At 54.3% G+C, this 22534-nt stretch overlaps 1 protein-coding gene across 6 annotated transcripts in view; it reads right to left on the reverse strand.

The window, feature by feature from the left end:
• The window catches only part of Sulf2 (sulfatase 2), an 82095-nt gene that overhangs the window by 1847 nt on the left and 57714 nt on the right, over nucleotides 1-22534 (reverse strand). For all 6 annotated transcript variants that reach the window (XM_052184320.1, XM_052184317.1, XM_052184319.1 and 3 more), the window contains exons 4-19: nucleotides 17906-18057; nucleotides 16830-16999; nucleotides 12880-13030; nucleotides 11070-11245; nucleotides 9807-9935; nucleotides 8577-8633; nucleotides 8051-8180; nucleotides 6705-6927; nucleotides 5499-5727; nucleotides 5305-5401; nucleotides 4845-4939; nucleotides 3995-4054; nucleotides 3429-3598; nucleotides 3087-3229; nucleotides 1931-2054; nucleotides 207-240 (exon numbers count right to left, since the gene is read on the reverse strand). In XM_052184320.1, the coding sequence (XP_052040280.1) occupies nucleotides 207-240; nucleotides 1931-2054; nucleotides 3087-3229; nucleotides 3429-3598; nucleotides 3995-4054; nucleotides 4845-4939; nucleotides 5305-5401; nucleotides 5499-5727; nucleotides 6705-6927; nucleotides 8051-8180; nucleotides 8577-8633; nucleotides 9807-9935; nucleotides 11070-11245; nucleotides 12880-13030; nucleotides 16830-16999; nucleotides 17906-18057 (2140 nt within the window). The remainder of the gene's footprint in view (nucleotides 1-206; nucleotides 241-1930; nucleotides 2055-3086; nucleotides 3230-3428; nucleotides 3599-3994; nucleotides 4055-4844; nucleotides 4940-5304; nucleotides 5402-5498; nucleotides 5728-6704; nucleotides 6928-8050; nucleotides 8181-8576; nucleotides 8634-9806; nucleotides 9936-11069; nucleotides 11246-12879; nucleotides 13031-16829; nucleotides 17000-17905; nucleotides 18058-22534) is intronic.

A 22534-nucleotide genomic window follows, 5' to 3' on the forward strand; every position in this document is an offset into this window, starting at 1 on the left:
GGGCAGTGGTGGCGCACACCTTTAGTCCCAGCACTTGGGAGGCAGAGGCAGGTGGATTTCTGAGTTGGAGGCCAGCCTGGTCTACAGAGTGAGTTCCAGGACAGCCAGGGCTATACAGAGAAACCCTGTCTCAGAAAACCAAAAAAAAAAAAAAAAAAAAAAAAAAAAGGGAACTTAGTCCAAACTTTAGGAACAAAACCAAATACCTGTATTGCTCATAGCTTCCTCCGTCTCTAAGCCCTAGGTGAGAGATGAACAGAGTGAGAAAGGTTTAGGGCGAAATGGTACAAGCACCAGCAGGTTTGTGATCACTAAGGAAGACACTGCTAAGAACCGCCTTCAGATTCCCGGAAGCCAGTGCCAGGATGTTGCCAGGGTTCCTGGCTCAGAGTGAATGATGAAGACCTTTAGTCTGTCAGGTGCATGTGTAGATTGTCCCCTGCTGAGCCCAGTTAGCCATAGCATACACTGAGCACAGGTGTGGGTACTAGTGCTACATAAGGCTGCGGGTGGGTGAGGGACCCCCTGTGACTTCCTGAGGAGATGGTGACAGGATCAAGTGCATGGGTACGGAGTCACCTGGGGTCCACTTCATTCACTGTTAAACTGGATAGAATCACCTCAGGGCTGTGTTGAGAATTCCCATACATCATTTGGCATTGTGCTTGGCACTGTACTTACGTGAGATTGCACAATCATCACAAAGTAGCACTTGAGAGTCACGTGGTTTCTTTTCTCCTCTGCAGACAGACACTCTGGCCCTTTGTTGACACGCCACCCCCACTCTGCCCCACATCTCAAAGCAGACTGGCACACCCCGGTCTGTCTCCTCAACCTCCCACTGTCCTGATAGGACCTGGAGGCAGCTTAGTACAAACAGGGAGAGACTCCCTAGGCCTTCCATGTCCACGGCTTTTGCGGTTCCTGCTACACTTGGCTGAGGCTAACTAACAATATGACATTCCCCTACTGTTTTCCATCTTAAAACATCTAGCTGGCTAGGGGTAGTGGCTCATGCCTTTAAATCCCAGCACTTGGGAAGCAGAGGCAGGTGGATCTCTATGAGTGTGAGGCCAGCTTGGTCTACAGAGTGAGTCCCAGGATAGTCAAGGCTACACACAGAGATCCCATCTTGAAAAAACCACAAGCACCCCAGCTAGCTGACATCCTGAGCTCAGAAGTGCCAGCTTTACCCTGCTCACTTCAAACCCAGGGGCTAGCCTGTGCCATCTCCTCTTCTGTTATCCACCTTGAATCACCATGTGGTGTGGGCTTCCCCACTGTACCTGCTGTCATCATCTCTCCTACTGAGCCCCAGGCACAGTCTTCCTGGATAACCATGTGTGACCACATGTGTGGCACTACTTCCTGGGTCCAGCTTTCTCTCTTAGTAATCACTGTCTTTTTAAAATGTTGACTTTCATCCCCTGAATGTAAACCCTTCCACCAACCCTCCCCACAGCAATCAAGTCTAAACTTTCCTTTGTGGCCCGCAGAGCCTGCCTGTCACTCTCAGGTCCAGCCACCCAGGGCAACTTTATGCCCCTCCCACTTCCCAGCACTCCCATGTTTCCTCTGCAGTTGACAGTTGCTTCCTCTACATTGGTCGCCCCTGATCTATCGCAGAGCTAACGATCACGACACATTGCTTTGCACATCCCGGTGTCACTCCGTTCAAGCCCAATGCCCCCCCAGGATGGGTCCTTGCCCCGCATACATCTGCTGCCCAGGACCCCAGGAAGCTAAGTTCTCCGTGAAGAATGAATGAGAAGGGAGGGAAACGGAAAAGAGAAGTCTGTGTCCCGTCCGGACCGTCTGGGCTCTCGGCTTCCGGAAGCATAGCTCTCTCTGTCCTTCCCTCCCTGTGATCCAGGACTCATCACTGGGGCAGACATGACAGGCGTGGCAGGCTCCACGTGAGCCAACTCACCCAGGTCCATGTTGCGGGTCCGGGGGTTGCACTGCCTGTAGCCTTTACAGCTCCTCAGCTCCATGAGTTGTACATGCATCTGGTTGAGCACGTCCCTGTCCAGCGTGTTGACCGCGTTCATCAGCTGACGGGAAAGGGCAGCTGTCAACAGGGAATGTCCTGGGACCTCTACCTACGTCTCTTCAAATCAGAGCACTTAACTGAGGCGCTAGGAGTGGAGGTGTTCTGTGTGTGTGTGTGTGTGTGTGCCAACCTTTGTTTCTGCTAGAGCCACAGCTGGGGCTGAGTTAAACGCTGGCTCAGATGCTCTGCCAGGTCTGCCCAGTGGATATGGAGATTCCGGAGAAGACACAAACCACGCCTGTGTACTTCATCTTGAGCTTTTGCAGCTGCCCATTGGCTGGCATGCACAGCTGGGTTTGACGGGTCTAAGCCTTGGGTTTGACAGTAAGTACTCCTTTGTTCCTCTTGATGGAGGAGGGTCTGGGACCTCGGGGCTTTGCTTAGTCTGGCACTACTGATGATCGATCACTCACTGACATGGTCTGCTACCCTCTTTGGTAAAGTCTGGGCTAAAGTATCAGAGAAGGAAGACTGGTGACATCCAGTTCTGTGGCTGCTGATAGCCTGAAGTCACCACTGCGAGGAGCTGGGTCAGGCTTTGTGAAGGAACTTGAATGGTTGGTCCTTACCAAGGTCACCTTCCAGAATGGCTAAGGTGCAGAGTTCTGGTGCCTTGCTGCTTCAATCGCATCTGTGCTGAGGTGGTTTACAGTAAGTAGGGAGGCACTGCCCAGAGCTCGCCTTGGGTGCATGCTGGGTAAATGCTAGGGTTCCTTGTCTCTACCCTCCAAGGCAGCCCAGAACGTGCCCTGATCCTGTAGCTGTACTGCTCACTGGTCCACAGGCGTACCTGCTGAACCCTGTGGTCAGTATGTGCCCGAGGGAGTGGCAAATGCTGTACTGTAGATTAGACGCAGGGCAATGGAGGGAGACGCGGGTCAGCTCCACAGTCCCAGACTCCAAGTGGCCCTCAGAACTCAGCCTTCCATGCTTAGGGACCTCACGGGACTTATCTGCCTTTCTGCAGGTGTATGCCTGTGGTACCCAGATGCCTCACACACCCCTCTCCCCATCTCTCTGACAGTGCCTGTACCTGGTAGGGGTCAGTACTGAGGTCAAAGTACTCTATGAAGCCAGTTGCAAATTCACAGAAGAGGAAGTTGTGGGTCTCATTGATGGTCCTCAAGCACCAGTACGTGTTATTGTTGGCACTGGTGCAGGCACAGAAAGGCCCCACTGTGGAAGGAAGAACGCATGTGTTGTGCGTGCGTCCGCCTGCGGACGGGGCTGTCCTACAGCCTCCCCGAGGACAGGCTCTCCAATGCCAAGCGACAGGCACAGGTTTCTGAGACACCTCCAGCACCTCTGAGGCCGAGGCCGGGGGAAGGTAGGGGGTCCTGCACAGGCCTCCCGCCCCACCCGCCCGTCTGCTCACGCGTCCAGAGTGGTGCTGTCTGCCAGTGGTGGTTGTCGTGGGTAAAGCACGTGAGGCCAGGCATGCTACACGTATCGTTGTTCTGCAGTCTCTTGAGAAGCTTGCGCAGTTTCTTCTTGCGTTTCTGCTCCCGCAACAGCCACACCTTGTCCTTCTCCTGCAGACCCTTCCTGAGGGCACAGAGGACCACACACGCTTAGGACCTCTTAGGGGGCCAATGACCTCAGCCTTGTGGTTCGCCCCAGTGGTTGGACAGAGTCACCAAGGGATCCGAGTCCTGCTGTTGTCCAGGCCGCAGCTAGGGCCAGACCCCAGGGCCTTTCTCCTCCTGTGGTTTCTTCAGCCTCACCCCCCAGCAACACAGAAACGGGTGCCCAGTGCTTAGTGCGCCTACAGTTCCACATCTAGCCATAGTCTTGGTACAGACCTGGGGCCAGCCCCTCCGAGGACTGCGTAGACCTCACCTCCCAGGGAAAACCCAGCCCAGCCTTAATTTTCCCTGTGTGTTTTAGCTACAGACAGGCAGCATGGCACCCACCTTACCTTTGGCCTATCCCTACCCTTACCTGAAAGGGTGCAGGCTGGAGCCTTTGTGCTTCAGGCGGCCTTTGTGTTGGCTGTGGTAACTGCAACAGATCCCCCCCCATCCCCCAAAAGTCAGAGCCCTGCAGGATACCCTGGCAGGCGTGCAGCGGGGTTCACTGCTCTTAGCCACCGTACCCTCTCCCGAGTGGGATGGAGGGCACTGTTTCCCCATGGTTGCCAGCTCCGTGCTTAGCTTAGATGCCCCACGTCAGACTTTACAAGGTCAGGATGGGAATAATTTAACCCGGACCGGAGGCTGGGCCTGGCTTCAGTTGGTGTGAGTCCTGGCCTGTGAAGGCCGATTTGTGTCATGCCATGTACCTCACGCTTAGAAGGGGGCTTTGGGGACCGGCATCTTACAAGGTCCGAGTCAGCAAAGGTGTTCAGAACTGCGTGGCTCCTTCAGTTTAAATCAAGGAAAATTCTTGCACCAGGTTCCCTAGTCACATGTGCCACGTGACTACCACCCTGGACAGTGACTGCAGAGAGATTCCATGACTTTCCCTGTGGGAAGTTCTCTCAGGCAGGCAGACAGAACCCTGAGTCCCTCAGCCCAGCAGTTCCCAAAGGCAGTGAGCAGAAGTCTGTGCCCGACTGAGCCAGCTGTGCAAGGCCAGGCCCTGCCCAAGTGCAGCTCAGCCTCCCCCCCTACACACACACATACACACTGGCGGGCGGTCCCTGAGTTTCAAGAATGAGAATTACCATTGGCTCCTTATCTTGACAGGCAAAGATATGATTAAAAGCACCGGGTCAGTGCTGAGAGGGCGTATGTGTCCACAGGACACACTGGTGTCCAGGGCTCGAGTGGGCCCTGTGCTGCTCCCTCACCTGATTTTATGACAGTCACATTCTTCTGGTCGCTTCTTCTTCAGGTGACCCCTGACCTCTCGAAGGTTCTTAATTTTGTTCTGCAGGGTTTCGATCTGAGGGAGGGAACAGGAGAAGTCTAGAACCCACAGGGCAACTGTGGGTGGGAAGGGTACAGCCACATCTATGTTTGTCGCTCTGCCCGTGGAAGGGGGCCTCCCTGAAGGACCAGACTGCTCCTCCCATCAGCGCGCGGAGCCTCCGGAGGCTGTGCAGAGAATGTGCTCCGTCGGGGGACATCTTGCAGGTCTGTCCTCAGCCAGCCAGCTCTGGGTTGGACCTTTGGCTGGCTGCTAGATCCCATGACTCCTACTCTGGGATCATGGATTCTGGGGGACCGATCTTGCTTTCTCCCCTTGCCAGGTACCCCCACCCTTCCTGTGGATGCTGGCCACACCCTGTGCTGCCCCAGCGGCCACACCTCATGGTCGATGTGCAATTTGTGGTCTTTCCAAGCCTGCAGGGACTTGTACAGGTCCAAGTCACACTGGACTGTGTCATTCTCAAGGATGTAGCACCTGCTCAAGAGAAAGGGCCATGAGTGACTCTGAGGTGTGGAGGGGCCCCGCCCGCCCCGCCCACCCCTCTACCCCCAACCTCTAGCCAGACTCTCACCGATGGGTCACTTTAATGGGATTGGGGGCAGAATAATCTGGAAGGCCACCGGTACCACTGAAACTGCCACCATCCTTTTCATCCTGGTCTTCGGGAGACCCTGGCCAGTGCCGCTTGGTAAGGTTGCGGGGCTGAGGCAAGCTATCCAAGCCTACGTGGTATACCTCGCCATCCACCTCAATGGCCACAGAGCGGATGGAACGGTTCCTGGCGTAGCTGGTCTTGTACTCTGTGGGTGCCAGAAGGGATGATGAGTCAGAGGGTATCAGAGGGGCTGGGACAGGCTGGCCAGGTGTTCCTGACCAGGCGTTCCTGACCATGGGTTTCAGTTGAGACAGGGATGAATCCCAAGTACCAGTCTCATGCTGCTTGACATGTGGGCTTGGGAGAGCTATCCTCGGAAGTGGGTCATGGGGAGGTCGTTACACTGGGCAAGTTAAACAATAGTGACTTTAGGACATTTTTTTATTCTTTGGTTTTTTCGAGACAGGGTTTCGCTGTGTAGCCCTGGCTGTCCTGGAACTCACTCTGTAGACCAGGCTGGCCTCGAACTCAGAAATCCACCTGCCTCTGCCTCCCAAGTGCTGGAATTAAAGGCATGTGCCACCATTATTGTTAGCACGGCTAACAATAGTGACTTGAATTTCAAGAGAGCTGGTGAGATGGCTTTGCAGGTAAAGACCTGAGTTTGATCCCTGTGGCCCGTGTGGTGGAAGGAGAGAGCTAGCTCCTCCACGCGTGTGGGCCACAGATGGATTCTGGGAGCAGGGGGATCTATCTGCCAGTGTGGACTCTGACAGCACGTTGTCAGCATGGTCTGATGGCTTGTCTCTCAAGTCACAACTGTACCTAACCACTTCCTCCTTGGACACTGAGGCCCATCCACCTGGCTTCTTGTCAGGCTGTCGTCGGCTTCTCTCACCACTGGAGTGGTTGTGCCTGCTCCAGATGAGAGAAGGCCACACCACACCACGCCTACAGGGCCCAGCTGGCCCGTGCGCTCGGCCTTGGGTCTCCTAGTGGCTTGTCCTAGCAGGGCTGCCCTCCTGAATGGCAGCTTGCGAGGGCTTTGGCTGTGTCCCTTGCTGCTAGGACCCCCCTACCCCCCCGGCCAGGAGACAAGCATCTGCGGAACTGTATGAAAGTTCACGTGGCTGAGTCCTGGCGGCTCCTCCTGCCTCGCTTGGGCAGGCCTGTGACACTTACTTTTCTTGAAGAGCTTACGGCGTCCAGCCAGGCTCAGTTTGTAGTCCCCTCCGCCACCTCCGCCTCCGTCACAGGTGCAGGCCTCGCTGCTCTGGCTGTCGTACTTGGGCACCAGGTTGGAGAGGGCTCTGCCACCAGCTCCACCGCCGCCGCCAAAGCGCACCGGGCCCTTACACTTGTGCAGCTTCAGTGTCCCGGAAGCGTCCTCCACACACTGCCACTTCTGCGGGGACACAGCAGGGCTTCAGGTGTCATCCCCTCCCCCCACCATCCAGTTTGCCACACCTAACTCTCCTCTCCCTGCCCACGCTCGGCCTGGCAAATGCCGTACCCTGTCACCTCCGAGTGCCTGCCAGTCCACACTTAGCTGTCCATCCGTAGCTGGACCTACCACGGCGTTCACCAATACAGCCTGTGGCATAGCTGCTCTGGTCTGCCTAAAGTCACATCCTCACGGTGGCAGATTGGCCTCCCTACAGGGCCATGTGATGTGATTCCTACTTAAAACCTTCCAAGGCCTGAGCTTCAGGACCAGAGCTGCTAATACCTGGTCTAGTCGACCCGAATTCCCCTCAGGTCTTGCCACCTGCTGTCCTGCTCTTCCTCAGGCCCCCACCCCCACCCCGCGCTCTCTTCCAGTGCTCATGGGTACATGGAGGAGATATGTCATGATCCCCACTTGCAGAGAAAGCACTGAGAGGAAGACAACCTTGCTCCTGGGAACTCGAGGCTTGCTGGACTGGGCTGTGACACGTCACCTAGCCCCGTGTCCTTGACCACCTTCCAAGGTCTTGTTTGTTAACCCTGCTCTCTCCCCACCAATCCACTCAGCCAGAGTCTACGATGTCGCAGCTTCTTGTTGTCCTCACAGTCCTTGGTGTGGGCCAGGGGGCCCACGTGCCCGGAGGCCCCCTCACCTCTCACTCCTCCCTTCCTGTCTCTCTACCCTCTGAGGCTCCTGCCGGGCTAACTCTCCCTCCCCATCCTCTCTGGCCCACCTCGGAAAGACCTCCTGCAGACGCCGACCCTTTCTCTCCCTGGATACTACCTGGATTATACGTTTATTGGGCGTCTCTCTTGTAATCAATGGTCTTTTAAAAAGAAGTCTTGAAAGCTATTTCCTAATTCCCCTGTGAATGGAAAAGCAGCCGCAAAGAGTCTACCACACAAGGCAGAGGGAAGGCAGTGCTGTTAGCCCCCTGGGCCTGCCTGCTGCTGCTTTTCCACACGAGGAGTGCAAAGTCACACACCCAGAGGACACTGCTACCCTGATAGGGACCAGAGCCTCCCATGTAACCATGGGAACCACACCCCAGAGGGCCCGGACGATTCCGCCATCCCCTCACCTGCCCCAGCTGCTCACACGCTGTCTGGTACTCAGCTCGCTGACACAGGTCCTTCACGCGCTGGTACTTGGGCAGGAAGTTCTCCTCCTGGGTGTTCACTTTGTCACCCTCCCTCTTGTGGAGCAGTTTGCTGAGGGAGAGGTGGGGCTGGTTGAATTGGGTGGAGCCCCGGGGCAACTCCTGCTTGCTCAGGCTGCAGCCCCTGCATAGCTCTAAGGTGACCTGCTGTGGAGGACGGGTGCCTGGCTGCCTGAGACCACCTGGGCTTTAATGGGAAGTCACCAGGAGCTGTTGGTCCCAGATGGCCTGAGTTAGGATTAAATGAACAGTGACAACATTGTACAGGCTCTGCCAAGTGTGTTGAAAGGGGACATGTGGCCTTCAGATTCGAATTCTGCGTCAGTCACCCAATCGTGACAGGGGACTTGGATACAGTCTCTGAGTCACTGGGTCACCAGCACAGCACTATTCTGCCTCCTACAGTCCCGTGGCTGCTCCTCACAGGGTCTCCCTGCCCAGCACTCACCCTCTCTCCACCAGGAAGGAGTCTCGCCAGACCCTCAGCTTCTTTTTCAAGTGGAACCTGGAAAATAAGTAGGTCCAGTGTCCTGTCCGCAGGGCTCCTGTGTTCCCAGTCCTGTCCACAGGTTCTCCACACCCTGGGCCAGGTGGCAGCCACTGAGTGACGGGTCTCCACACCCAGGGTCAGACAGGGCTGCTTCTCCAGGATGTGTCTGAATACCTTTCTATGATTGAACTTACCCAGTTACACGGGCATTTGTGTGTGTGCATGTGCGTGTGTGCCTGCACATGTGTGTGTGTGAGTGTGTGAGTGTGTGTGTGTGTGTGTGTGTGTGAATTTTGGAGTCTCCCAGGAGCCCAGTTCCCCAAATGCTGGCAGAGACAGCACTTCCAGTTCTGGGCTAATGAGTGTCTGCAGGGGCCGATTTCTCCTGATCTGTCAGGGTCGGGGTTGTGTAGCTGGAGCCTGAGTATATAATGTATGCTGTCTTCTCCATTTCACAGATGGTATATTGAGAGACGACATTCTACTGTGTAGCCCGATTCTCAAATGTCTGGTGCCCCTAAACTCTGCCCCCTTTGGGACTCATGTCCATTTTAGACCCTCCCAGCCCCCTTTGTCAGAGGATGTATTGCCTTACAGCCACCTGTAGATCTCAGGGCTGGGCCCCAAGGGAAGAAAGTCTAGGCAAAGTTCACAGAAAGACGTGTTATCCAGGGGGCAGTTTCACAGTTGACCACAAGAGGTCGCTCTTGTCTTTCTGGTTCCTCATCGCTTCCTTCCCACCCATTTTTTGTTTTGTTTTTGTGTTTTGTTTTCATTGCTGCTTCCTTCCGCCACCCAGGACACCTGGAACATGTCCCTGTCAGTCACACCACCCATCAATAGGGTCACAAAAGCATGGTCATTGTGACGAAGAGTCTGAATTACTGGTGATCACCTTATCTCTCTAGGATTCAGAGAGACAATCCCACTCCCCTTTACCCGGTTGCTATGAGGGCCAACATGCAGGAGCACCCTGGTACACAGCACCTAAGTTAACTTTAGGCTTTTCATTATTTCAGCTTTGGAAGGTCCTTAGCTCCAAATGGAGAATCCTAGAGAGGGTCCTTTGCTCTCCTGGGTTAGTGCGGCGCACCTAGACCTGGTACTGTTGGCCTTCCCAGTTCCCCATGGTTACATTCTTCCTGGCCAGGGAGCCTCCCTCCTGGGTCCCTCCTGCTCCCCTCTCACCGGTTCACCGGCCGCTCTGAGTCCAGCAGCTTGAGGATGGACTTCCCGTCCATGTCTGCGGGGATGTCCAGTCCAGCAATATCCAGTATGGTGGGGGCCAGGTCAATGTTGAGGACGATGTGGGGGTTCCTGGGGGACAGAAGGGGAGAGGAAACTCGGCCACCTGGGAGGTAGCTTAGCTTGGGACAGAGGTGAAGAGGGAGGGACATCTGCAGGTGACACTCTGACCCTTACGCAGGCTAGTTCCAGCTGGACTGGCAGTGCAACACTGGCACTGTCAAGGTCACCTGCTCTAAAGCTAACACCTCAGCCCCAGGGCTCAAGCCCTCCCTCCTGCTGGTTTTTGCTGGCTGGGCACTCACAGTCTGGCCTCTAAGTCCCTGTTATACTCTACCCAGAATGATCTTCCTCTAGACGGCTGTGTGACACTTTTAGCTCTTAACAATGAGTCTGGTGACAAGCCCCATATAGTTGGGGACTCTTCTCCTGAGATCACATCAGGGTGATCCACTCAGTAGTCATCTGTGTGAGAGTGGTCCAGCAAAGAAATTGCGTGGCTAACTAGCAGAATGGCTGAGGGGTGGTTGGCACTCCAGCTGTTCTGTGGACAGATGTTCAGCCCCGTCTCACCGGCTCTCCTTCTGTCTCCCTTGCTGACTTGGAAGATGGGCTGTGCTGAGGGCTGCTCTGCAGGCCCCAGCCCCCACCTTCCTGGGCTACGACAGGGACGAGGCGGCCATGACTGCCAGCCTTTCTTTTTGCCTCCTACAAGCAGTTCTGCTTCAGGTGGCCACCCCAAAGCTTAGGCCAAGGAGACCGGCTGAGGGCCATGGCCCACAGGTCCTTGAGGAAAGAGCAGAAAGCAGATGGCTTGCTCTGTGTTGCCACCAGGAGCAGGCTCAGCTGACAATGACTCCCTGCCTACGTCTGAGATCTCTTCCTCAACAGTCACCACACCAGTGACTGCCCAGACAGGGTGGGAATCTAAGCCCCTTCCCACGCGCTAGCAACACCCAGGCTCTGGCATTTCCTGGCCCTGAACCCCACCTCACTGTTTTTTGTGGGAGTTCATAGCTCCTGGCTTCTGCCTGGGGTCCACCCTGGCTGACGCAATGGCCAGTTCAACTGTTCTAGAATTGTGCCCCTGAGGAGTGGGCGTGGCTTGGACCTGTGAGCTCCTGACCAAGCAGAATCCGAGGTCTCCTCCCCCCGCCCCTCCCCTGAACCTGGGACCTGGGGTATGGGTACAGGACACACACTTACAGTGAGCCAGCTTCCACGTTGGGGCCCCTCACATAGAACGGGACCCTGATGTCGAACTCGTAGGGCATGGACTTGCCCTTCACCAGGCCAAACTGGCCAATGTGGTAGCCGTGGTCGGCGGTGTACACAATATAAGTGTTATCCAGCTCCCCCGTCTCCACTAGCATGTCATAGATCTGCAACAGAGGCCGGGGGTGAGGTAGCTGGCCAGGCGAGGAGCACGAACCTGGGGACCTCCAGGCCCAGCACACCTCCCATCTCATCCATGCCTTGGGCAAACCCACTTCCCTGCAAGGCCCCTGGGACTGGACTGTTTATAGGCCATTCCCTGTGCTGTTCCTTACACTTGTTAATATCTGTCCCTGGTCTGTAGACAGTTTCCACGGGGTGGGGGATCTTGCTGTGTGGGGTCTCTGCATTTTGCTCTCTGGCAGCTGTGTCCCACTTACACTGACCCTTAATAAATGACCTTGGATGAGTTATGAATGTATGAATGAATGAATGTATGAATGAATGAATGTATGAATGAATGAAAGAAGGAAGGAAGGAAGCTAGATGTGGCCAGGGTAGGAGTTGGTAACCCGAACTAGAAACCCTGCCCGAGGGTCTGCAACTGTCCAGTGCGGCACACGAACTCTATCTAGTGTGACCGAGGAGTGAAATGTGAATTTTATAGTATTTTGATTTAAATTTAGATAGCTATGGATCCCTTTTGAGTGAGCTACTAGCTTATGCAGAGGAATATGATTCTGTAATATGTGAGGTGTGTGTAGTATATTCTATCACGTGTATGAAAGTCAGAGGACAACTTTTGGGAGTCTGATTTCCCCAGCCTGCGGGACCCGGAGATTCTGACCCAGGCTTCACTGTGCGTGAGCCTTGAGAACTGTGCTTTGATAAAATAAGCCAGTTCCCAAAGGCCATATTTTTATGATCCATTTACACAAAATATCCAGAGTAAGAGGAAGACCTTAGTACCTGCAGAGACTGGGGTGACGATGGCTAAGGGAGGGTCTTCCCCCTGGAGGGAGGGGGTAATGTCAAACTTGACAGTGGTAATGGCTGCAGAACTCTGAGTGAATGTAAGTCAGTGAGCGCTGTGCACGTGGCTGCTGTGTACGTGGCTGAGTTGGTTAGAGCGCTTGCCCAGTTGCCCAGAACTTGACGAGGCCCCGAGTTCAATCCCCAGCAGCACATAAAGCACTGTGGCGTGCGTCAGCCACTTGCACAGCTCACTGTAAACTTAGAATGTATTAGGTGGAGGCAGGAGGATCAGGAATTCAAGGTCATCCTCAGTCACATGGTGAGTGCTAGGCCAGTCTGGGCTACAGGAGGCTTTCTTAGAAACAAAACAAAAACACCCTTTGCGTTGTATACTTTAACTGAGTGTATATTAACTCAGCAAAGCTACTGAAATTTTAAGTGGGTTTTTGTTAATGCTTTTTGTTTTGTTTTGTTTTAAGAAACAGAAGCAGCCAAACATGGTGACTTTTGTATGTAATTCCAGAACTCAGGAGGCTGAGACAGGAGACTCCCTATGGGTTAGAGGCCACTTAGGGACTTAGTGAGTTCTACGCCTCCCTAGGTTATACAGAACGAGACCCTATTCCTTAGAAACAAAAGCAGCAGGTTACTGCTGTTTCATCATGCAGCATAGGCTCATGGGAAAAGTTCAGGGATTGCTCCAAGCCCCTTTCCCAAGTTGACATAGTGTTTGGCTCTTTGATTTAGGTTTTCAGAATAGGACAGAGGCTTGCTAGGGGGCGGGGCAAGGCCTACCGTAGGGGGCGGGACGAGGGGCGGGGCTTACCGTCTCCATGGAGTCATCCACAGACATTAGAGTCTGTAGGCGTTTGCGCTGTAGCATGTTGGTGAATTCCATGTGAATGGGCTTCATGGGTCCCGTGTAGCGCATGATCCAATGCTTGTCCGGGTTGGGTGCATAGTTGTAACTCGGTGTGCTGGTGGCAAACACACGCGGTCAAGAAAAGTGCTGTGAACTGCTCGCTCCAGGAAGAGGGCAACGCTCCACCATGCCCTGGGTCTCAAAACCTGAGCACCTGGTCCCCTCAGATCCCACCCCTACCCCCAGTAAGCTGAAATCACAGCCAAGGGTTGTTTCTTGCTAGAGACAGACAGGCTAATCAGAGTGGAGTCCGGAGGGGGATGGGAAGCTGTGTGAGGCAGAGGAGGGGCGGGTTTTCTTGTCAGAACAGCCAGTGCTCTCTCTGGCACGGGCTCGGGCACTGGCCCTGCCTGGGGACCCCCTGTCACATGTCAAAAGGTCTTGCACAGAGGTGTCACCAGGGCAGCTTGCAGCAGAGAGGAAGCTGCGGCCGCCGCGTGCTTCCGAGGAAGCCAGGGCCGCTGGACTCCCCCAGCTCCCGGCCTCCCGCGGCTAAATCCTTCCCAGCCCACGCGGTCTTTGATTATGAGAAATGCCCGTGTCCCGCGCGGCTGGCCCAGGGCATGACCTGCGTGTAGAACATTCTTGGAAACAAGCTTCCTTGTCTCAGGGAACCAGAGGGGCTGCTGGGTCCGCCTGGGTGGTGGCTGAGCCACACTGTCAGCTGGACTATGAGGAAGTCACTCTCTGTGATCCAGCTTAAGACTCCAGGATGCACAGGCTGCCCCTGGCTTCACTAGGAGCCTTCCTATCTGGGAGGCTCTTGCCTGGAGGGTGGCACAGGAGTGGCCGTAGGAGCCAGTGAGTGACTCCTGTCAGCCTTTCACTCTGGGAAACTATGGAACCAGAGAGCTGGGTCCTAACTCAGGACCTGGGCCAGCCAGCTGGTCACCTGACCCACGCTGGGCTCCTTAACAGCTAAAGAATGTCTGGGCAGCCGGGCGATGGTGGCGCACGCCTGTAATTCCAGCACTCTGGGAGGCAGAGGCAGGCAGACCTCTGAGTTCGAGGCCAGCCTGGTCTACAGAGTGAGTTCCAGGACAGCCAGGGCTACACAGAGAAACCCTGTCTCGAAAAAAACCAAATCCACAAAACAAAACAAAAAACAAAAAACAACAACAACAACAAAAAAGAATGTCTGGGCATCCCTAAAGAGCCTTGAGTTGGCCATCCCCTTTCCTTACCCGAGGTGACGCACAGAGGTGACCTCCTCTTGTACCATGCATCTCAGAGCAGCAGGCTGTGACATCATCACAGCCCCTGTCTTCAGAGATCGTGGGAGGGCTTGCTCCCCGGGTCTGTGAGCTTTCCTACCTGTATGTTCACCTAGTCATGTGTGTCTGCTTATCTATGTGTGTATGTGCCTGTGTATATTGGAATGTTTGCATGTGGTTGTTTTGGTGTGTGTGTCTGACTGTGTTTATCTGTGTTTGTCTCTGTGTGAGTTCTTTTTTTTTAAAAGATTCATTTATTTATTTTACGCAAATGAGTACACCATTGCTCTCTTCAGACACACCAGAAGAGGGCGTTCAGATCTCAATACAGATGGTTGTGAGCCGCCATGTGGTTGCTGGGATATGAATTCAGGAACCTCTGGAAGAGCAGTCAGTGCTCTTAACTGCTGAGCCATCTCTCCAGCCCTCTGTGTGAGTTCTTTTGTGCCTGTTGTATGGGTCTGAATGTGTATGCTGTGTCTATATATGTACCATGTATGTGTAACTGTACATGCCCATGTATGTGTCTGAACATGTATGTTTGTGTGCCTGTGTGTATGTGCTGTGTTCCTATGTGTCTCTATTTCAGTGTCTGAAAGGTGCCTGCATGTGTGTGGTATGGTGGGCAGTTGGGGAGGAGTGTCCGGGGAGGACGGAGGGAAGTGAGCAGGAGCTGTCAGGAGCTCAGTGATGCTTGTCACAGCGTGAAGTCTGCTCCCGGAGCAGGGGTCAGGCTTGGTGAGTGGGAGATGCCCACCTGAAGGGCCTGCACACGCCCATTCCCCTCTCCTGAACTAGCTACCCTCCTGCAGAACTGTTAGGCACTGCTGTCTCCCAGGGGCAAGAGCTTCCCAGAGCCACCATAGTGACCTGGAGCGTCACTATGCAAGCCTCTGGCTAGTCATCCTCAGAGGGGACAGTGCGGGAGCAGGCAGTGCCACACGCCACACCCCTCTGGTAGGAACTTGGTCTCCCTCTCTGGGAAGGAGGGCAGAGGGCGGCAGGTGAGGGCGGCCGGGCAGACAGGCGCTGTATGGGGCTCTCAGGGTGAGGGTGGCCTATGCCCCCCAAATGCCGCTCATTATCTCCTGTCAGCTCCTCCCCGAAGCCCAAGGATCAGAAGGCCAACACCCCTGTAGTCCCTCCAAGGGCGAGGGCGGCACACTGTCAGAATGTCATCAGAGCTGAGCTGTGGGCGGGTGGCGCATTCTGACCAGAATGAACATTAAACACCCTGGATATCAAGATGGAGTCTCCTTGCTACCCTCGAATGCCGCAGCAAGAGCTGCCGAGGGTCACTGCTGAGCCTGAGGTAGTCCGAGGCTGAGAAAAGCCAGAAAACTTTCCAGAAAGCTGCACTAGCTAATAGGGCGGAGGACTTGGGGGCTGGGCGGTGAGGTGGGAAGCCCGGGGTGGCTGGGTTTGCATCCAGGTTCTGTGGTGTCACCGCTGGGTGACCTCTGTGTTTCCTCGTCTGTAAGATGGGGGGCACTAAATGACACAGCATCAAAGGTGGCCCTAATGACCCTCCTTTGGTCTTCACGCTTCTGTGCTGGCCTCTCTGATGGCACAGTGAGGTGTGCATCCTGTGCAGGTAGAAGGTGACGCCCATCTTTGCCTCTTCCCCATTCTGCATCTCAGTACGGAGAGGCCCACACAGCAAGAACTAAGACCTGGGTCGGGAACCTCAGTTTACCCCCAGGCCCCTCGCGCAGGGTCATGAGCTGATGTGTGCTTACTGGAGTCATTCGCTATGTGGCAACAGAGAACTGGTACACCAAGGTTACCGTGAAGATCTGAGGCTAGCCACGGCCAGTAGCTGGTGGAGCTGTGGACCCTGGGATAGTGTTTGTTGGCATGCGTAGGCTGGACTTAGAGTCACCTAGGAACTGTGAGGGTGTTTCTGGAGAGATTTAACTGAAGAAGCAGAAACCCCACAGACGGGGGTCCTGGATGGATAAAAGTGCCAGTGTTCATCTTTGTGTCCTAACCACAGAGGAAATGTGACCAGCTGCCTCCTGCTCTGGCCACCACGCCCTCCCAGCCATCATGGGCTGGACCCCAGAACTGGGAACAAAAGTCATTCTTTCCTAAGTCCCTCCCCTCAGGCGTCTTGTCACAGCAACCAGAGGGGTGCAGGCTGTGTCCGTCCGAGAAGAGCCGGTTTAAACACAGGCCATAAACACAGGCTCACAGGGGATGTGCAGATCCTCTGAGTGTGAGGACACGGATCCCAACCGGAAGGCACCTGCTATGGGCTAGGGACAGGCTGGCTGGTCACTAAGTCTCAGAGCCACAGCTGATAAACAGCCAGACCCCCAGGATCTTTGTGTGCCTTTTCGACTGAGCCATCTCTCCAGGTAGCTTCCCTTTCCCTGCTGTGATGTCTATTTGTTTTTTGAGACAGGGTCTCATGTAGCTCAGGCTAGCCCATGTACCTAGTCTATGTAGCTGAGGCTAGCCTTGCGCTCTTGACCCTCCTGTGCTGACCTCTCAAGCTTTTGCATGGTAGCTTTTGAATCCTTTAACCAGGAGGGTTATAGGAAGGTCCAACTACATTACTAATGTCCCATTGTCCCTAAGCCCCGACCCTCCCACCCCTGGTTGAGATGACTCTGCTGTGTTGAGGTTGAGGCTTACATGTGCTGGGACGCATTGGGGAAGAGGCGTGAGTACTGGGGCGCTGAGTCCTCGGGGCCGTGGGGAGCTGCGTGGCTGATGACCATGAGCACAGGCCTGTGTGGGTACATCTTCTTGGATGTTCGGAAGAAGCTCACGCTGTCGTTGGTGATGAGATCCGTGAGGTAATCCTGAGGCGGGAGAGATGGGAGGACAGTGAGGACCAGGAGATTTACACTGAGTGCTCCCTAGGTGCCACACACTACGCTAGGCATCTGGGACGGGGTATGACCACGGTCACTGCCCTTAAGGTGATGGCAAGACAGACAGCAGAGAAGCAAGCACAGCACACGGCTGCTGTGACAGTCGGTGTCCATTGTCACCTTTACAAGATCCAGGATCACCTGGGAGACAGACGTGGCCACCTCTGTGGAGGGATTATCCTCAGTGCTTTAATGAGGTGGGAAGATTTGCCCACTGCGGGCAGCGCTATTCCCTCGGCTGGGATCCTGGCCTGAACAGACGGACAGGGGATCCAAACAGAACAGCCGCCCGCGGACACAGGGTCATTGCCTTTGTCAGGGTATCACAGCAACAGAAAACAAATAAGACTGAGGTTCAGTGTTGGAAAATAGAGCGGGAGAGTCGGGAACATGGCGGGGAGGGGGCGTCAAAGAATAATGATGACACAATTGAGTGGTCGTGGTCCGCTGAGAAGGGCCACAGTGGGAACAATCCCTCCTTAGAAACACAGAGGAACTAAGGTGTTCTGTGTTACTTGAGTGCTGGAGCTCAGACTCCAGAAACTGGGCTGGGGACAGACATCATTTACCTGGAACAGTGAGGGGCCACTTCCGGGAGGTGGCATCTGAGTTAACTCTAGCACTAGAGAGATGGAGAACCTGAGAGGCAGCCCTGGGGGAGGTTCAAGCCCAGTCAGGTAATTAGGACGAGTGTGTGTGTGTGTGTGTGTGTGTGAGAGAGAGAGAGAGAGAGAGAGAGAAAGAGAGAGAGAGAGCTAAGAGCAAGGTTGTCCCCCCTCTCCCCTCCCCCTCCCGCCCTGGGGGTGGTGGGGGACCTGGAGGCGCCCAGCTTACCGTGGAGTAGTCGGAGCCGTGTTTCTCCTTCACCCCGTTCCTGCAGAGCGTGTAGTTATAAAACCGGGAGTTCTTGAGGAGCCCGACCCACTCCTTCCAGCCGGGCGGCACGTACGAGCCATTGTACTCATTGAGGTATTTTCCGAAGAAAGCTGGAAGGGGTCAGGGGTCAGGGGTCAGAGGTGAGTGAGAGAGAGGCCAGACTGGGCCTTGGCATCACTCAGTGACACTGACTGACTTGAGTGTTCACAGGCAGACAGCAACACACTCATCTGTCCTTCAGCAAGGCGGGGAGCCCAGGGCCCCTCCTCACAGACATTTGCATGCATGACTTAAAAATCTATAGTAGGATTACAGGGAGGAAACAAGGGATTTGAATACTATAGAAATACTAAAATAATTTATAATAGATAATATGGCCTTTAAAAATTAAGATATCAAGCCAGGCGGAAATACTAAAATAATTTACAGTAGATAATATGTCCTTTAAAAATTAAGATATCAAGTCAGTGGTGACACACGCCATTAATCCCAGCACTTGGGAAACAGAGGCAGGTGGGTGACTGAGTTCAAGGCCAGCCTGGTCTACAGAGAGGGTTCTAGGACAGCTAAGGCTACAGCCTGTCTTAAACAAACAGACAAACAGACAAACAAGTCATGATTCCTATGGATGGAAAAGCCCTGGACTCTGGTTTGTGGCCGCGAGCAAGACGGGCTGTTTCTGCTGCTGTAGGTCAATTGTGAAGAGAGCTGGTTCCTTCTTAAAGGGTGGTTTGAATAAGAACGGAGGTCCTAGGCTATTAAATTTGCATGTTTACTGCCCAACAGGCGAACTGCTTGGAAAGATAAGAAGGTGTGTCCTAGTCAGACAGAGAAGGACTGCTGCAGGAAGTGGGCTTTAAGGTTCAAAAACCCATGCCAGGCCCAGTCTCATCCCCCATGCCCGCTGCCCAAGGATCTAGCTGTAGCTTTCTGCCCCTTCTCCAGCACCCTGCCTGCCTGCCTGCTGCCTGCCTGCCTGCCTGCCTGCCTGCTGCCTGTCTGCCTGCCTGCTGCCTGCCTGCCTGCTGCCTGCCTGCCTGCCTGCTGCCTGCCTGCCTGCTGCCTGCCTGCCTGCCTGCTGCCTGCCTGCCTGCCTACCTGCCTGCTGCCTGCCTGCTGCCTGCCTGCCTGCCGCCTGCCTACCTGCCTGCCTGCCTGCCTGCCTGCTGCCTGCCTGCCTGCCTGCCTGCTGCCTGCCTGCCTGCCTGCCTGCTACCACGCCCCCACCATGATGACCACGGACTAAGCTTTCTTTTATGAGTTCCCTTGGTCATGGTGTCTCTTCACAGCAATAGAACCGTGACTAAGACACCCCTTGTTCAGGTGTATAGGTGCTCTGGAGTTTGCATTCCCCAGTCCCAGATAAACTGACAGCACCCTGAGGTTGGTGGGATGGGGGGGGGGGGGACAACTGAGGTTCTTGAAAATATCTGGAGGGGGGGGGTGCAGACTGCCCCAACACTTGGGAGTCTTTTGGCATTCTCTGTCAAACCTGAACATGGGCTCTACTTCAGCAGTTTGAAACCTGAGTGTTTACTCCAAAGAAGAGCATCAAAAGTTCATCAAAAGTCACACAGGCCGACTGACAGTGGTTCACTCAGGAAGCAAACAGACACAGTTCATTAGCGGGGAGATGCGTGGGTGAAATGGAATCTATTTATATAGTAAAAAATGACACAGGCTTGTGCTATATTTAAGAGGGTGGGTGCAAGCCAGGTGTGGTGGCGCACACCTGTAATCCCAGCACTTGGGAGGCAGAGGCAGGCAGATTTCTGAGTTCAAGACCAGCCTGGTCTGCAGAGTGAGTTCCAGAACAGCCAGGGCTATACAGAGAAACCCTGACTAAAAGAGGGTGGGTGCATGTTAACAGTATGGACATAGACCAGGTAGAGATACATTCTATGAGAGTCTTTACAGGCCTGGAGAGCTCAGAGGTTAGAGCACACATACTGTTCTTACAGAGCACCCAAGTTTGGTTCCTATCCTCAACTCTGGGCAATGGTTGGTAAACTAAATAAATCTTAAGATGCCCATTTCAGAGATGTTTTTAAATGATCTGTTTTAAAGAAATTCAAAAGCTGGGCAGAAGAAATCTACGGGGCTGGTGGGCGCTGGGTGCAGGGAGGGATGAGGTTGGAGGGGTCTGGGGATTTTCAGCACCACTCCCCTGCTTTATTTCTTGCAGAAACACAGAGGCCCTGCTGGACTTCTGTGTCTGTATTGGTCAACAACGGTGCTGCTGTTAATAAAACCACAGCAATGCAGACCAATCAGGAGGGGAGACCGGAGCTTCTCCCGGAGGATGGAAGGGACAGACTGTTCTGCACAGAGCTCATACCCCACTCCTCTATTTCCAGACAGGGACCCTGAGGTCCCGAGTCACTCCACCACGATCAAGGCCAGCACTGGGCCTTGACTGTCTGTGGTAGGAGGGTAGAGAACTTGAGAGCGGCCGTGGAGTAAGCAGTGGGTGTGGTGCAACACTCAAGAAAAAGAGAGAGATAGGGAGGGAACTGCTTACAGGGGAAGACAGGAGGGGGCAGGGCTCCTGGGGGTCCAGAGGACAGTGCTGGGCCCTTCCACGTGGGACCTTTGAGAACAGAGCTCTCTCTCTCTCTCTCTCTCTCTCTCTCTCTCTCTCTCTCTCTGTGTGTGTGTGTGTGTGTGTGTGTGTGTGTACACTTCACCTGGGGCTTGGAACATGGCCAGGAAGCCCAAATGCCATCAGGAAGAAGCCAGGCCCTTCCACAGTGGCTTTCCCAGACCCAGGTTGGCTCCTGGCACTGTTACCTTTCTTTCTGTCCTCGCTCAGAACTTCAACAGGGAAGAAAATAAATAGGTCACCACCACCCCTCCTCCTCGGCCCTGGAATACTAGAGGGGGCGTGGAGAGATGTTAGATAATGAGAGCCTGCGGCTCTTCCACAGGACCCAGGTTTGGCTCCTAGGACCCAAGCTGGTGGCTCACAAGTGCACGGAACTACCGCTCCAGGAGATCTGGCGCCCTCTTATGGCCATGGTGGGCAATTACAGCATATCCTTACATTTACATATATGCGTAAATAAAATGTAAAAAATATTACGATTAAAAATAAATTTAAAATGTAAAACGTATATATGTACAGGGATGGAAAAACTTCCCTTTGAAGCCACTGAGGCACAAACAAGAAAACAGCCAGTTGTCAATAAAAACCACGATGACTGCATATGGAATTGCTGATGTGTGGTAACAGCCCCGGGGTATGTGCAGCTTCTGCTCCACACGACAGCCTTTGTCATATACTCCCAGTGTTGGTTCGTCACCTACAGACTGCACTCCCTGAGGTGGTGTTAGGATTTGAGTCCAAAATGTGTTCCATGGGCGCAGCTATTTGAACTTGAACCCCCGCCCCAGCAGGTGGTGCTGTTTTAGAAGGTTGTGTAACCATGGGAACATGCAGCCTGGCTAGCCGGGCTTGAAGGGACATGTTCACAGCCCTTGGCATGCCCTAAGTGGAACCCAGGACCACAGTTTGCTCAGAGGGTACCAATCAGCTCCTCACTGCAGATTAGAGAGAGAACCAGAGAAAGCTGGCTGGATCCCCACGGTGGCATGGGGTTCCCTTCTAGCTCTTCTGGGTCCTCAGCTGGGGATCCCCAAAGATTGAGGCCAAGGTCTTTGTGATGCTAGTATGCTCCAAATGCTGACAACTCTCAGCGCTGGGCCAGGCCAGCTGACTCATGGAGCAGTGAGTGTTCTTCCCTGCCCATTCCTGCTCTGTACCAGGGATACCAGGGCCCTCCGCATGCCCTTCCCTCCAGTCCCGGACCCTTACGAAACCCAAAAGGACATCATTATCCAGGCTTCACAACGCTCTAGAAATCAGGGCTTCAGTCAGAGGCTTTTAGTGCCAAATTAGATTTTGCTCTCATTTGATTAGATTTCCCGAGGGCAGTTTTTAAAATGGTTATTCCGGCACCAGTAGAGGTGGGAGAAACAGATTAGCGTGGGCCGGGGGCCGGGGGCTGGGAGCTGCAGCCAAGAGAGAGAGAGAGAGAGAGAGAGAGAGAGAGAGAGAGAGAGAGAGCAAGCTGGAGGGAGAGCCGAGGCGAGAAGCGCAGCCCAGATCATCGCTGGAGCTGGAAAACTTGTCCTCTCAGAGCGGTGGTGCCTGAGATGGCCCATTAAGGAGGGGCTGGTACTTGGGAGAACAGTTTGGCAGCTGATTAAGACTATGGAAGGTCAGGAAAGGCCAGAGACAACGTGCAGGCTGATACCTGTCCCCAGGAAGCAGAGCTGGACTGATGTCCCCCGAGGGGGTGTGCCACAAGCTGCCTCTGTGAGCCAGGGGCTGGCCCTGCACTTACAGCGGAGAAGAGCTGGGCACACCCCGCCCTGCCTGTGGCCTACAATTCCTGGCTCTGGAGAAGATGGACAGACATCAGCTGCCTAGGTTATTTACAAATGCCCTCCACTACGAGGTGCAGCCCATCGCCAGAAAGCATAAACAGATTGTGTAAGGGGCAAAATGTGTGGATGGGACATCAGGATCAAGGGTCAAGAGTGTTCCTTCCTGCAAGGTCCCCCGTTGACACATTGCTACACAGG

The sequence above is a fragment of the Apodemus sylvaticus genome, chromosome 5, assembly GCF_947179515.1.
Source record: "Apodemus sylvaticus chromosome 5, mApoSyl1.1, whole genome shotgun sequence".
NCBI lineage: Eukaryota > Metazoa > Chordata > Mammalia > Rodentia > Muridae > Apodemus > Apodemus sylvaticus.